Genomic DNA, 16,642 nt, shown 5'->3' on the forward strand with positions numbered 1-16,642 from the left:
ATATATATATATATATATATATATATATATATATATATATATATATATAAGAACTCTTTGCATTGCTTAGATGTAGACGCCAGTGATAATAATTGTCTTAATCACTGTGTTTGTTTATATAGCTAATCACTGTATATGTGCTAACCATTATATATATGTATATATATCAATTGTAGAATTTAGCTTCCTTAATAAAGGTTTCATTTACTTATTACGAATCCAAAAGAATCCATGGTAATTATTGGGCAGTCAGTTTTAGTGAGACAGGCAATAAATCCATAGCAGATCAACAAGTCTGCCATTGTCCAATAGCTATTTCTTCATAGTAAATCTCAGTGATAGTGGCTTGGTTAGAAACAAATAAATTAAAACTCAATCCTGATAAAACACAAGCTTTGCTTTGCTTTTTTTTAGACAAGACAATGTTCCTCTTTCTGAGCAAATTATTGGTCGATTCACCAATTTTACTCTCGGCTTCACTTAAAATGTTAGAAGTAAGACTAGATCCAAATCTTACATTTCATTTCCCACATCTCAACTATTGTTAGTAAATGTTTCTTTAAGCTTAGATTGATTAGGTCAATTAGTAAACTACTGGATGAAAAAGCAATAAGAACACTGGTCCAGGCATTGGTTCTATCCCATCTTGATTACTGTAATGGCTTATTTTAAGGGATTTATGTGGTAGAGATTAGATGCTTACAATTAATCCAAAACATTGCCATTAAACTACTGGAGCCTGGAAATTTGATCATATTACTCCTCTTCTTCAGGCAGAACATTGGCTACCAAGAGTCTATAGATGCCAGTTTAAAATTCTGATGATCCATAAAATATTATATTCTGGTGAACCATCATATTTATTTTGGTACTTGATCCCTTATATTACCTGGGCACTGAAATCATCACAATGATGATTATTGACTATTCCTTCTTTCAGAGTTATCAGCTTGGATACCATCTGTCAATTTATATTTAGTAATGTTGATCCTACCCTTTGGAACGATCTGCCTCTCTACCGTAGATTGGAGCCCTTCATTCAGAAATTTAAGACAGGTTTAAAAATGCTCTTTTTTTGAAAAAAGCTTTTGAAGTATAGTTTATCGTTTGATGACTAGGAGGAACATTTGAGTGGTGTCTGAACCCTGGGATGTGCAGCAATGATATTTACTTGTTAAATAGAATAACTTTTAATTTATTTGATATTTTTTACTTTTCCGTTCTAATCCTTTCATACATCTTTCCTATCATAAATTGTAACTTCTTTTCATTACATTATTTTATGAGTTTAAGTTGTTTTTATTATTTCCTTATTATTTTATTAGTACTACTATCCAGCTTATAATCGAAAGAGAAAAACGCCTATATTGCGACCCAAATCGGGAGATGGGCGTCTCTCTCCCGTGGGCGCCCAAATCGGTATAATCGAAAGCCGATTTTGGGCGTTTCCAACTGCAATCTGTCGCGGAAATGGGTAAAGTTGATGGGGGCATGTTGGAGGTGTGGTGAAGGCGGAACTGGGGCGTGGTTATCAGCCAAGGAGAGATGGGCGTCTTTAGCTGATAATCGAAAAAAGAGGCGTTTTTACCGCGATTTTGGGTCACTTTTTTTGGACCCTTTTTTTTCACGAACAGGTCCCAAAAAAGTGCCCCAACTGACCAGATGACCACTGGAGGGAATCGGGGATGACCTCCCCGGACTCCCCCAGTGGTCACTAACCCCCTCCCACCAAACAAAAAACCCACTTTACAAACTTTTTTTCCAGCCTCTATGCCAGCCTCAAATGCCATACCCACCTCTATGACAGCAGAATGTGTTCTATCCTGTGACAGCCTTTCCCTGGTTCTGATGTGGCTCTCGGGTGAGTGTGACACCTTTTCTGTTATGCGCACTGCAGAGTCACATCAGCAATGCATTGTGGTGGGTGTAGGGTATTGGGCTCCGTGATTCCAGTAGCTTGTGGCAAATGCTCACGATGTTGGTAGTTGGTAGGCTCTACTCCCATGGTGCTTTCCCGCCTGCTTACTGGGTCAGAGTGTGCCCTGTTTTGTTTCCGGTAGTCCATGAGGTAGTGGCCATTTTTGTAAGCCAGTTTTAGATCCCTTTCACGTGTTAGCCACGTTACAGAACTTAGTTCTTCCCTTGAATGTGGCTGAAAGAGGGCATTGTACAGCATTCTGCCAGCTCTGACCTACTGCTCATCTCAGTGCCAGGGAGACTCGTTGCCAGTGGGACACAACCTCTGATCTGCAGTTAACTGTGAGTAAGCGTGCTTATTCCAATAAAGGACGTTTTCGGAGAGATTAGTCTTCAGGTGTCAACTGCTGTGCCAATGTTATATAGCAGCAACCAGTCCTAGAGGCCTGCATGTATGCAGGTCCATGGAGCACTTTTAGTGGGTACCGCAGTGCACTTCAGCCAGGCGGACCCAGGCCCATTCCCCCCCTACCTGTAACACTTGTGCTGGTAAATGGGAGGCCTGCAAAACCCACTGTACCCACATGTAGATGCCCCCTTCACCCCTAAGAGCTATGGTAGTGTTGTACATTTGTGGGTAGTGGGTTTTGGGGGAGGGGGGCTGGGGGCTCAGCAGCCATGGTAAGGGAGCTATGCATGTGGGAGCATTGTCTGAAGTCCACCGCACTGACCTCTAGGGTGCCCAGTTGGTGTCCTGGCATGTCAGGGGGGTGAGTGTACTATGAATCGTGGCCCCTCCCACAACCAAATGGCTCGGATTAGGACGTTTTTGAGCTGGGCGTTTTTAGTTTCCATTATCGCTAAAAAAAAACAAACGGCCAGCTGAAAAACGTCCATTTTTTCGAAATTACGGTCTGTCCCGCCTCTTCACGTACCCGTTTTCGGACATAGACGCCCATGGAGATAGGCGTTCGCGTTCGATTATACCCCTCCACATAAACCATCTAGATAGTTAATTTACAGGCAGTATTTCAAATACAATCAAAAATTGAAACTTCAAATAAAATCAAAACTTGAAACTTCAGTTACTTAATGGCATTATGCCATCAGGGACAAACTTATCCAGTTCTAGTTTTGCTCAATTGTATCTGTGAACCTGAGGGCTTGAGTTTCTGAAAGAAATCAGAATTATTCCCATAATACATTGATGAACTACAATACATTTTTGTAAAGGCTGCAAAATAATCCTAGTGCCACTTGATAAGTTTACTTAGACATAGAACATGACTAATCATATTTTGGGACTTCTTTGTTAACTTGTGTCAGTACATGTTAATTGGGACGTTAATAGATAAGTTAGGGGCCCTTTTACTAAGGCGTGTCTAAAAGTGGCCTGCACTGGTGTAGGCTTGTGTTTTGGATGCGAACTGGTCCATTTCCTCAGCATGCCTGGAAAAAGGCATTTTCTTTTGTGCCGGAAAATGAATGTGCGGCAACATTAATACCAGCACACGTCCATTTTTGGCCTGAGACCTTAACACCACCCATTGACTTGGGGGTCGTTCGACACGCGTCAACTGCTGATTACCTCTGGGTAGCGCCATGCAGTAGAAAATAGAAAATAATTTTCTACTGTGTGTTTTGGGCACACATCAAAAATGGAATTACCGCCCAGGGTATTCGGTGGTCGGGCGGTAGTGCCAATTTGATGCACATTGGACACGCATAGGCACCTATGCGCTTTTGTAAAAAGGCCCTTTAATGCATTGTCTTAGTAGTTAACATGTACAAATTCCCACATTAACAGTGAACAGGGAGAGTGGGTGGAGAACAGGTAGAGAATGGGTGGAAACTACATCTTATATTTAACATGGAAATAGTTACCAAGTGTTAACTGTTAACACAGCAGATAATTCAGAACACTAGAGGCCAACTGAATTTTGGTTTTGGGCTGAAAAAGCGGGCCAAGTTCAAATTTTGACCGAAAATACCGGTGCACTTTTGGCTGAAACTGAAACTCTCCGCCCCCTCCCCAAGCCACTCAACCGCCCGACCAACCAACCACCCTCCCACCCCTAAAAATATGCGTCCCTCCACCCACCTGGCCCCTCAACCTTCAGGACCTCCCCAGGCCTACCTTAACAAACCCTGGTGGTCTAGTGGCCTTTTTGGGGGCAGGCAGAAAAGAACCTCACTCTTTCCTGAACGATGCTGCTGCTGGTTTAAAATGGCTGCTGAGACTGGCACAGGAGGTCCCAAAAGTCATATTGAGATTACTCTTGCTTATGCTGGTGTCATTCTCCATCGCCGTTGCTTATGCTGGTGTAAATCTCAATAATGATGCCGGGACCTACTATAGGAATCTCATGAGACTGCTGCAGGAAATCTCAACAACCATTTTAAACCAGGAGTGCCATAAGGTAGGAAAGAGGCCACTGGACCACCAAGGCTTGTTAAGGTAGGTCTGGGGATGGCCCACTGATGCTCAGGGAGCCCGGGAGGGCACGTCTTCTGTGTGTATGTGTGTGTGGGGGGGAGGGGGGGGGGCAGGCACGACATTTTCAGTTTTGAGCCACAAATTTCAGCCATGAATTTGGTTTTGGCCAGCTTCTAGTTGACACCACCTTAGCAGGTGTAACTAACAGTATTGCATTATCTAAAATGCAGTGAAAATGTGGTAAACAACTTTCTCTGCATTCACTGTATGGCAAGATGCTGGGAACACCCCCAGCAGTTAATGTAGAGGATTTGCAGTTACCACACACTAGTTTTGACAAAATATCATGCAATAACTGAAAAACTTTAACACAGTTTAGTAAACAGGGTCCTTTGTGATTATCAGCCCTCCTTTGTATTTCAGCCTCAATACCACTTCCAACATACCACTCTGCATACATAGTGGTGAATCCCTACTTTACCTTTTGAAGCAATGGGCAGCTGTCAGAACCCAACAACTACTAATCAGAGTTGCTCCACAGAGTAACCGAGTTTCTTTATAGACTCCTTTCAGGCGCAGAGAGGCTTGCCATGGCCATCCGCCTCTGAAACGGCAAAAGATGAAGAAAGCCATCAAACCAGGAATTCTAATCACTTTTATAATATAGTCCTTATTTATTTACTTGGCTTTAACTCATGTTTTTATATTTAATTGTAGCTGAAGACAAGTTACATTTAGTTACAGTAGGTCTACTTCTCCCTTCTCTTCTTTATGGCCATCAAATAGAAAAACAATATGCACCCATATGCCCTCAAAGTGTAGTCTTTTCTAACTGCTATCTTTTTGTGTAACTCAGAAGAATACAACCCCCAACAACACGATGAAGCTCAATTAAAAAAAAAAAAAATGTCCAAAAAGTGTCATAAAGCCCAATGTGGATGTTTTTCATCTCAAAACATCCAAATCAGTATTTTCAAAACCTATTTTGCAGATATTTATCTCTGCAATTCATCTGCAGAGCATCCAAATCATAAGAGAGCATGTCAGGGGCATTATGAAGGTGAGATTAAGGCATGAATTCCAGAGTTTAGTTACACGTTGAGTGAAGAAATATTTTCTCTGATTTGTTTTAAATTTACTATTTTGTAGCTTCATTGCATGTATTTTTGGAAAGAGTAAACTAGCGATTCACGTCTACCTGTTCCACTCCACTCATTATTTTATAGACCTCTATCATATCTCCCCTCAGCTGTCTTTTCTTGAAACTGAAGAGCCCTAGCCATTTCAGCTTTTCCTCATAGGAAAGTCGACCCCATCCCTTTTATCATTTTCATTGCTCTTCTCTGTACCTTTTCTAATTCCACTATATATTTTTTTGATATGTGGTGACCAGAATTGCATACACTATTCAAGGTGCAGTCGCACCATGGAGCGATACAAAGGCATTTATAACATCCTCATTTTTATTTTCCAATCCTTTCCTAATAATACCAAACATTGCAGACCACTGTTTCTCTCCTAAACAATCTAGGATTTCTCATCAACACCACAAAGTCACATTTACTGCCAGTGCAACAACTTGAGTATATAGGAGCTCAGATCATCGCTCGGTTTGGCTTTAGCGAACCTACCACTCACAAGAGTGCACAACATCAGTTTCACTGGTACAACATATTCAAGCAGTTCATGTCATGATAGCCAGAGTCATTCACATGAGACCATTACAGTGGCATTTCAGGGACAGGTGGTTGCAGTACAGCCAGTCATTATCGTCCAAGATTTCAATTCCTCTACATCTCAAGTGATCCATGCAATGATGAATGGTCTACAATAATTTTATAGTAGGAGCACCTTTTCAACCTTTGACTGCTCCATCATACTGACAACAGATGATTCCAAACAGGGTTGAGGAGTTCATCTCAATCAACATGTGACTGAAGGCACCTATTCTGCATAGTAGCAGTTCCACAGTATTAACCTGTTAGAGCGATACGACTGGCTTTTTGTGTGCTCCACCTCAAGTTAGTCAATGAAATAATTCTTGAGCAAATGGAATCAGGTTGCCATGTACTATGTCAACAAACAAGTGGGCACAGACTATTTGAATGATTATTCTTGACCATCATGGTGACTTACCTTCCGGGGAACCTCAACACTCTAGCTGACTCATTGAGCAGAAAACTCCAGCCTCATGAGTGGTCTATCCAGACCACAATTTTACATTCCCTGTTCCAAAAGTGGGGATATCCAACTATTGACCCATTTACGTCCTCACACAACTCTAAATATTTCAGATATGGCTCAAGGTGGCCAAATCAGAACAGCGTAGCAAATGATGTTTTCCAAATTTCCTGGAGTCAAGTTCTCCTTTATGCATATCCTTCAATACCTCTTCTAGTGAAAACATTACAAAAGACATAATGAGATTCAGCTCACATGATCTTGATCACACCATCCTGGCCCAGGCAGTCATGGTTCCCTATAGTGCTCAACATGCATATTCATCCACCAGTTTTTTTTTACTGAAAGAGGTAGGTTTGATCACACAGAATCAAGGTCACGTTCTTCATTCAAACCTTCCAGGTGTTTTAGGGGTTATCTTGTGTCTAGGAAAGATTCCTAGAACAAATCATATACATATATATTGGCATCAATTCTCTGTGTGCTGTGCCTCTCATACCTATGATCCTCTAAATTTTAGGTTATCTAAGTCCTTGATTATTAATTGCTTTCATCAAATAGTGGGCTGTCTTTTTCAACAGTAAAGTATATCTAGTTGTGTTATCGGTGATTCATGATATTCTGGAAAATATCACTCTGATCAAGTATCCCATAACAAAATGTTTTTTTGAGGGATTTGATATATCTTTGTCCTGCTATTCAGCCTCCTCCATTAGTGTGGGATTTGAATCTGGTACAAACTGTCCTCGCTAGCCCTCCATTTGAACCTATCCAATTGGCACAACTTAGGTTTCTAGCTAGACAACATTTTTTTTATTAATACCATCACATCAACAAGACATATCAGTGAGATTCAGGTACTAGTTCACTAAGAACTGTATACTCAATCTTATAGGACAAGATGCTGTTTTGTCCACACCCAAAATTCCTCCCTAAGGTGAGTGAATATCTAATTTGAATAAATAAATCATAAGTAGATGTTTTAGGAAACATTAGGACACTTGAAATTAAATGGCAGAACACAACAAACAGATTATTCATCCACAGGCAGCATACAGTTCCTGATAAGTCACGTTAAAACCCATGGTTTGGTATCGAAGACCTCTGTAGCTAGGAATGTCAGCAACCCTTTCTCAAAAGAACACATTATCTGGCGCAAGTAGAAATACCTCACATGATGTATCTTGTGGCTTACTGGAGAGCTCATTAGTCAAAGCACCAACTGGACAAAGAGATTAAAATCCTAAATTAAAGTCACTTCATTGGTTGCCAGTAATCAGTGGTGTACCGGGGGGGGGGGGCGGTGGGGGCGGTCCACCCCGGGTGCACGCCGCTGGGGTGATGTCGCGCGCCTGTCCACTATGTTCGTTCTGTGCTCCCTCTGCCCCGGAACAGGTTATTTCCTGTTCCAGGGCAGAGGGAGCATGGAAACGAACGAAGCGGACAGGTGTGCGGCACCCCCCCCCCCCCCAGCGGCGTGCATCCGGGGGTTTCTTTCGCCGGGGGGGAGTCGTGCTGCACCCAGGGGGGGTTCTGCACCCGGGGGGTGGGGCGCATCGGCGATCCGCCCCAGGTGTCAGCCTCCCTAGGAACGCCACTGCCAGTAATGCATTCAGTTTGTTTTAAGATTCTGGTACTAATTCATCAAAGAGTGTATGCAAATGTGCCAGCGTATTTTTTGCAAGTGTTGAATACTTACCAGCTAACCTGAACATTGTGTTCGGAGGTGATGAAGCAATTGGCTATACCAGCAGCCACAATGCACCATTATGCAGAGCCTTGTGTATGTGCCTTTTCAATAGCTGGGTCTTTACTGTGGTTATATGCAAATGTTTCGCAGTTTAAGAAGTACTTGAAGGCTCTCTGTTTGGGGAAGGCACATTTGGAATAATGGTGATGGACGTTAGTCATTGCCATTTGGACTGTCTGAATTTTATTTTGTTTATTGTATTTATGGTTTTATTACGTCTGTTAATTTTGTAATCCACTTTGGTTAAAGCGGGATATAAATCTAAAAATAAATAAATAATTTGGAGACACTGTAAATCCAATGAAGCAATTTACTTTCCCAAAGTGAGAAAGCACCAGAATAACAAGGCAAATGAGCAGTGCCCATAGCCAAAATGTCTGCTCTCTATTCCTCAGAGGTTGCTTGCACTACCTGATTGATTTGTTTCCCCCGATGATTCTCTTCTTGCGATGACGCAAAAGGCGAAGCCCACACACAGCAGACACTGCATCTAAACGACAAAACTAGCCACTGTTACCTAAAGAGCATCTCACACAGACAAAAATAAGATGCAATTGCTCAAGAAACCATACATTTCAAAGCTTTTAATCCTCCATTAAGTGAATGAATCAAGGAAATAGGTTATAGACTTCAGGGTCCAGAAACATGCAGCCAGGCCCAATGGTCTACAGCAGCCATGTCAAGGAGGGGATCAGGGGGTGGGGTGTCCGTGGGGGCCAATCAGGAGGGCTCTTAAAACTGGAAGAGAATAAGGGCTGGGGTGGAGGGCCATTGGTGGGGGTTCTTTATGCAGAGGTGCTATCAAAGAGGCTTCTTAAAATGAAGAGGTCATCAGGGAACCCATTTTAATGCCTGTGAGAATGTTGGGTGAAGGCAGTGGCGTAGGTACGTGGGGCCATGGGGGCCTGGGCCCCCCAAATTTCCTCTGGGCCCCTGGATTTGCTGGCGGGGATCCCCAACCTCCGCAAGCTGAAGCCTTGTCCAGCACTGGTCTCCAGCACTACCTTGTTGTCTGCACTGCTCTGTCTTCCCCTCACGTCCGGCATGCTCCTTTTAGTGAAACTGACCAAAATGTGCCCCCCACCTCGGGCTCTGGCCCCCCTCCCACCACAAGGTCTGGGTGAAGGACCCATCTTGATACCTGTGGGGGGGGGGGGGGGTTGGGGGAGGGGATTTGAGGAGCTGCTTAGGATGTGTTTGCATATTGTGAGCACTGATTTAAAAACTCTGCTCCCACACACATTTACAGGAAAATTGCACCTCTTTTCCCCTCACATACAGCTTTTTAAAATCACTGCTCCTGTGGAATGTGGAGATATATAGACATGAAGTCCTCCACATCCTTACAAGTATTCTACAAGAAACTCTGCATTTGCCAGATCCTTTATAAAATACAGGGAGAATTGTGAACTCTCCAACCCGGACATCTCAATTCCCATCTCTACATCCTTTCTAAAACTGAGCTCTAACGGGTGACGTTATCAAGCAGCATTAGGGCTTTAAGTCACGTTATTTGCTTCTTAATGTGACATAAAGAGCCCTAATGCTGCTTGACTTACATTACCATGGTGATATTTAAGTTGCTGCGGGTTAAGTAGTAATAAGATGCAAAACATGCAAATGCTTGTTTTGCATCTCAACACTATGCAAATACACTAATGTGATTTGTGGTGATACACTGCAAGTCGCATTAGGGTCAATAAATGAGAGTAAAATAACCCCAGATTTTTGCTGGGGTTATTTCACAGCCCGGGAGCATGCTCCTGGACCGACTAAGAAGGGTCCTCCAGGTTCTGGACCCCCTCTCCGGCTGACGTTCCCTACTGGTTCACGCACTGCCTATCCCCATCCTCCACAAAATCCAAGCCCCTCCCTCCATCCCCACTCCTAAGGTAGCCCTTGTCCTCTCTAAGGACTACGTTTAGAACAGTGGTGGTTCAGGGGGTCTTTGAGCTTGAGCAATGCCCAGTCACCCCTGTCCGGTCCTGCGCCAGCTGCAAAATGGCACGACTATCACTAGGGTCATATTTCTTTATAAGAAAGCAGCTTTGTGGCCTGATGCTCCTGGGTCGCTGGAAGAACGCTGCTTGCAAGGTAGCTTGCAAGCAGCATTATTCCTTTAAAACAGGATTCAGCAGGCAGAGGGTCTAATATACCACACGTTGCTGAATCCCTCAAGAAATCAAGATGTGGTAAAAGGTGATTTTTTTGCCCTAAGGGGCCATTTTACTAAGCTGTGCTAAAAATTGGCCTGTGCTACCACTAGCAGGGGTCTTTCCTGCTTTGAGGCCACTTTTAGCGTGGCTGGAAAATGGCCGCATTTTCCATTTCCTCTATTAACAGCCATGCACTAATTTCCCCATTAGCCCATGGCCATTAGCACGGGAACACTTATTTTCTAGGTGGTAAGGGCTCCTGTGCTAGTCACGTGCTAATTGGTTGGCGCATGACAATATATCTGCACTAACCGATTAGTGCAGAACACGCCTATTCTCTGCCCCCAAACATGCCCCCAGCGCCAAAAAAATAAAAAGTATCATTTAGCATGTGGGAAGCACGCGCAGATGCCAAAACTACCTCAAGATACCTGAGTGCGCCCTGCAGTAGTGGTTTTTACCTACTACTACTTATCATTTCTATAGCGCTACTAGACGTACGCAGCGCTGTACACTTGAACATGAAGAGACAGTCCCTGCTCGACAGAGCTTACAATCTAATTAGGACAGACAAACAGGACAAACAAGAGATAAGGGAATATTAAGGTGAGGATGATAAAATAAGGGTTCTGAACAAGTGAATAAGGGTTAGGAGCCAAAAGCATGCATTAGTGCTTACCACAGCTTACTAAAAGGGTCCCTAAAGTTATTTTGTTCATTTGCATTTCAAATAATTTGAAACAAGTATTTACTTGCAAGAAATACAGTATGCGCTGAATGTGAAGAAGCTCATGGGAACTGAATGGGCTTCTGATTCAGCGCGCTGCTAATCGGTAGCGCCACTTTGTAAAATGAGGCCTTAATAAGGTGTGTAATTAATTTATATAAATAAATAAAGTTGGAATGCCTGTATTTCTTGCAAGTAAATACTTGTTTCAAATTATTTGAAATGCAAAAAATTTCAAAAAATTCAAAAAATTCGAAGAAATGCAAAGTGATGCACTTAGGGAGTAGAAATCCAAGGGAGGCATATGTGTTAGGTGGGGAGAGCCTGATAGACACGGACGGGGAGAGGGATCTTGGGGTGATAGTATCTGAGGACCTAAAGGCGATGAAACAGTGCGACAAGGCGGTGGCCGTAGCGAGAAGGTTGCTAGGCTGTATAGAGAGAGGTGTGACCAGCAGAAAAAAGGAGGTTTTAATGCCCCTGTATAAGACGTTGGTGAGGCCCCACCTGGAGTATTGTGTTCAGTTTTGGAGGCCGTACCTTGCGAAGGATGTTAAAAAAATGGAAGCGGTACAAAGAAAAGCTACGAGGATGGTATGGGAGTTGCGTTCCAAGACGTATGAAGAGAGACTTGCTGACCTGAACATGTATACTCTGGAGGAAAGGAGGAACAGGGGTGATATGATACAGACGTTCAAATATTTGAACGATATTAATCCGCAAACGAATCTTTTCCGGAGAGGGGAAGGCGGTAGAACGAGAGGACATGAAATGAGATTGAATGGGGGCAGACTCAGGAAAGATGTCAGGAAGTATTTCTTCACGGAGAGGGTGGTGAACGCTTGGAATGCCCTCCCGCGGGAGGTGGTGGAGATGAAAACGGTAACGGAATTCAAGCATGCGTGGGACAGGCATAAAGGAATCCTGTGCAGAAGGAATGGATCCACAGAAGCTTAGCTGAAATTGGGTGGCGGGGGGAAGAGGGGTTGGTGGTTGAGAGGCTAGGATGGGGGAGGGCAGACTTATACGGGGTCTGTGCCGGAGCCGGTGATGGGAGGCGGGACTGGTGGTTGGGAGGCGGGAAATACTGCTGCACAGACTTATACGGTCTGTGCCCTGAAAAAGACAGGTACAAATCAAGGTAAGGTATACACATGAGTTTATCGTGGGCAGACTAGATGGACCGTGCAGGTCTTTTTCTGCCGTCATCTACTATGTTACTATGTTACTATGTTACAAATGAACAAAATAACTTTTTGAAATTCACAATCATATATCAAAAGTGAAAATACATTTTAACTTACACATTTTGTTTTGGTGTTCCTCATAATATAAGATGTAAGGAACTCCAGAAAGTTCCAAAACTGGAGGCTGCTGGAACCACAGAACAGTCAGCAGGGTCCACAAATTTTAAAATACTGTACTCCTGCTAGCTAGGGAGGGAAGGCAGAAATCTATCAGGTAGGCACATTGACTAGGTTGGGACCCTCAGCTGGGACAAAGGGGAAAATGAAGGGAGCGCTAATGGCAGAGAAGAGGTGGCACTGTCACAGAAAGCAGTTGGACAAAAATTTCATTCTTCTGTCCTGTCCTGGGTGGGTGCAGTCCCAACTGAACACCTGAAGAAAGAGTCCTTCTTCTGCCCCTTTCTCCCATCTTCCCTCTATGTGCTTGTGACCCTTAACATTTGAGTGGAAGGTGGTATGGGATTCAAAGCAAGGAGTCAGCCTTGCAGCATTTTGTTTATCAGTGCATTGGAGGGTGGTAAAAAGGGAGAGACTTGATCTGCAGGACATGTGGGGATCCCTGCTATAGAGACAGAGGCTATTACAAATCTCTCCAGTCTTCCAGTCCCAGTTTCTCCTTCTACAGACAGCTCCTCAGAAAGACTGAGAGGAAAGCAATCCCATTGTCTTCCTGCTGGAATTATTATAGGCAATAGAACAGTATTTCTGTACTTTTTCTACCTGTACGTCGGACACCATGGGCCTTCTCTTCCATATAGTCACAAATCACTCCAGCATCCTCACTGTGCCAACAGTTGTGTACCCCACTGTCTTGTTTCACACACTCCTCCAGCGTGCTCTCTGTGCCATTGCACTCTACATTGTCTAGATGGATTGGTCCTTGGCCTTCCCCAAAATATGCCATTGTCCTGGCTTTGGCTGGGCCACTGAAATTTAAGAGAAACTGGTAAGCGAAAAGAACATTGCTGTTGTCATATCATCATCAGCAAATACCACCTTCATCCTCTGAGAAATTTATAAGGAAGGAAGGTAAATTGAAGTCCACATATGCCAAAAATCAATGAAAAATCTACCAAAGAAATAGAATATTCAGAATTTTAAAATCAGACTTTATTCAGAGGATTAGGGTCCTAATGGTTTGATGCCCTCAATGGAGTCAGGTGGCAGAGGGTTAACACTCCTTATTATACAGATTCTTAGTCTCAGCCTAAAGGCAAAAAAAGGACCATATTTCATTTATAATGCAGTTCTTGGCCAAAAAAGAGGCCGCAAAATTCTTATGTCAAGTAAGTGTGACTTTGGTGCCTCAAAAATTAATTCAGTCTCTGATGGCCCTTTATTTATTCATGGCTTCAGGGATTCTCCTGCTCCTTGATATGCTTTAGAATGGGAGTGTTTATGTGAAATGTATTCCCCACTAGGAAAGAAGGATATATTCAAAGCTATTGTGAGGTCATTATTCAGGATAAAACTCCATTTTAGAGAGATTCTCGTGTCTTTTTTGCCACATCTTTCCTGCTGCTCTAGCAAAGTATCAACTTCATTTAGCCCCTCTTTATTATAATTATTGCAAACTGCTTAGATGTTTATTGATTGGCGGTACAGGCCAACCGAATTTCAGTTTTGGTGCTGAAACTAGCCCCAAATCAGTATTTAGCCATGTTTCAGTTTTGGCTGAAAATGCCAGTGTATTTTCGGCTGAAACTGAAACTTAGTGCAGTGTCCCCATAGTGTTCCACTCTCTCCCCCCACCTTTCCGAACAGGACAGGCTCCACTCCCTCCCTCCCAACGAATAGGTTCAGGCTTGCCTCTGTCCCTCCCCCTGAACAGGAGCAGCTCCCACGCCCTCACCCCAGACCCACCCATCTGCCCTCCCCTCTGGGCCTACCTTTCAAGTCCTAGTGATCTAGTGGTATATTTGAGGCAGGAACAATCCCCTGTCACTCCTGCTCATACTGTCTCTGCCATCAAAATGGCTGCCATGACCTCCAGCTAGCTCCTGTCCTGACTACATTTCTAAACCACCAGGGCTCATAAGTTAGGCTGGGAGGGGGGGGCTATGAATGGGAGTAGGAGTCTGGGTGGGGGCTACTCCTCTTTGGGTTTGGGGCAGGGTGTGATGTTCTATGCCATAGCAGCCTGTTTCTATTTCAGCTTCAATTTCAGCCAAAACCGAACAGCAAATTTTGCCCACAGATTTGGTTTTGGCAAAAAAGAAAACTATTTTGGTCACCCTCTAACTGGCAGTATATCAAATCAATCTGTACTGTGAACTATGAATGTATCACTGAACCTGAAATGAGAGACTCTTAGAGGATCCTGCTGCCCCTATTCCTACTGCAAATTTCCAAGGATGAATACTCTACCTGTATCCAAGCTCTCTGCAAACCACAGCTGCATCCGTGTCAGTCCATCCATCATCGCAAATGCTACCCCATTCTCCATTCAGGAAAATTTCCACCCGTCCCTCTTTGGTGTTTTCTCCATCCGCCAGTCTTATGGAGGGTCCTGCAACATTGATAATCAGGGCAGGGTAAATATAAACGTACCAAGCACAGACTCAAGAACAGCTTTGGGTTCTTTATCATTTTTTGTATTTTGTATCTACATTTATGTTATTTATTTATTTATTTATTGTGAACATTTATATCCCGCATAATCCCATCAATGTCTGCAGGCTCAAAAGTAGGCACAGGCTTTGCACCTACTTTATCCCACCCAATCCTACAACTGACCCTTTAAGACACTCTCCAGCTTATAATCGAACGAGAATAACGCCCAAGTTCCGACCTAAATCGGGAGATGGGCGTTCTTCTCACAAAAACAAATAAAGCGGTATAATCGAAAGCCGAACTTTGGACGCTTTCAACTGCACTCCGTCGCGGGTGCGGACAAAGTTGACGGGGGCGTGTCGGAGGCGTGGTGAAGGCGGAACTGGGGCGTGGTTATCGGGCGAACAGAGATGGGCGCCCTTCGCCGATAATGGAACAGTTTTGAGCTAGAATTTAGGACACTTTTCCTGGACCCTGTTTTTTCACGAATAAGGCCCCCAAAAGTGCCCTAAATGACCAGATGACCCCCAGAGGGAGTCGGGGATGACCTCCCCTGACTCCCCCAGTGGTCACTAACCCCCTCCCACCACAACAAATGATGTTTCACAACTTTTTACTTTCACCCTCAAATGTCATACCCTCCTCCCAAGCAGCAGTATGCAGGTCCCTGGAGCAGTTGTTAGGGGGTGCAGTGGACGTCAGGCAGGTGGACCCAGGCCCATCCCCCCCCTACCTGTTACAATTGTGCTGCTTAATGCTACTAGTCGTCCAACCCCCCCAAACCCACTGTACCCACATGTAGGTGCCCCCCTTCACCTCTTAGGGCTATAGTAATGGTGTAGACTTGTGGGCAGTGGGTTTTGAGGGGGATTTGGGGGGCTCAACACCCAAGGGAAGGGTGCTATGCACCTGGGAGCTCTTTTACCTGTTTTTTTGGTTTTGTAAAAGTGCCCCCTAGGGTGCCCGGTTGGTGTCCTGGCATGTGAGGGGGACCAGTGCACTATGAATCCTGGCCCCTCCCACGAATAAATGTCTTGGATTTATTCGTTTTTGAGCTGGGCGATTTCATTTTCCATTATCGCTGAAAAGCAAAAACGCCCAGCTCACACCTTGACGAATAAAACATGGGCGTCTTTTTCTTTTAAAAAATACGATCCGCCCCGCCCCTTCACGGACCCGTTCTCGGAGATAAACGCCCATGGAGATAGGCGTTTCTGTTCGATTATGCCCCTCTCTGTAGAGCATATGATTACCCAACAACCTAACCTAGCGTGACTGGCATAAACCATTGTGTGAGAACTGTAATCAGTATAAATATTGTGTAAGCATTAAAACCAGCATAAGGCAGGAGACTGGAAAGGCAAGAAGAAGGCTATACTATTAATGACCAAGGTTCAAATAACAGATGAAAACACATTCAGTATTTTTGAATCTGTATTTACTAAAACTACTTTGGGCTAATGCCAGACTATGATAAGCAGGAGTATCACCCACATAATCTGTTCAAGCAGTGCTAATTGTACCAAGTAAGAATGACTGAGTAGAATGGAAAATAGTCATCATCTCCCTGATGCTATAAAAGTCACCAAATATTGCATGTGCAAATTTAGACATATTCCCCATTTGCATGCACAATTTAATAGAATAATTGTGGTTTTTTTTAACAAACAATAA

The 16,642-nt window shown here is 43.7% G+C and overlaps 1 protein-coding gene across 1 annotated transcript in view; it reads right to left on the bottom strand.

Moving 5' to 3' along the window:
• LOC115471190 (neurotrypsin-like) overlaps positions 1-16,642 on the bottom strand; it is a 99,938-nt gene that overhangs the window by 14,476 nt on the left and 68,820 nt on the right. The window contains exons 10-13 of the mRNA XM_030204886.1: positions 14,783-14,924; positions 13,136-13,341; positions 8,697-8,775; positions 4,836-4,958 (exon numbers count right to left, since the gene is read on the bottom strand). Of these exons, the coding sequence (XP_030060746.1) occupies positions 4,836-4,958; positions 8,697-8,775; positions 13,136-13,341; positions 14,783-14,924 (550 nt within the window). The remainder of the gene's footprint in view (positions 1-4,835; positions 4,959-8,696; positions 8,776-13,135; positions 13,342-14,782; positions 14,925-16,642) is intronic.

This window comes from Microcaecilia unicolor, chromosome 5 (genome assembly GCF_901765095.1).
Source record: "Microcaecilia unicolor chromosome 5, aMicUni1.1, whole genome shotgun sequence".
Classification (NCBI taxonomy): Eukaryota; Metazoa; Chordata; class Amphibia; order Gymnophiona; family Siphonopidae; genus Microcaecilia; species Microcaecilia unicolor.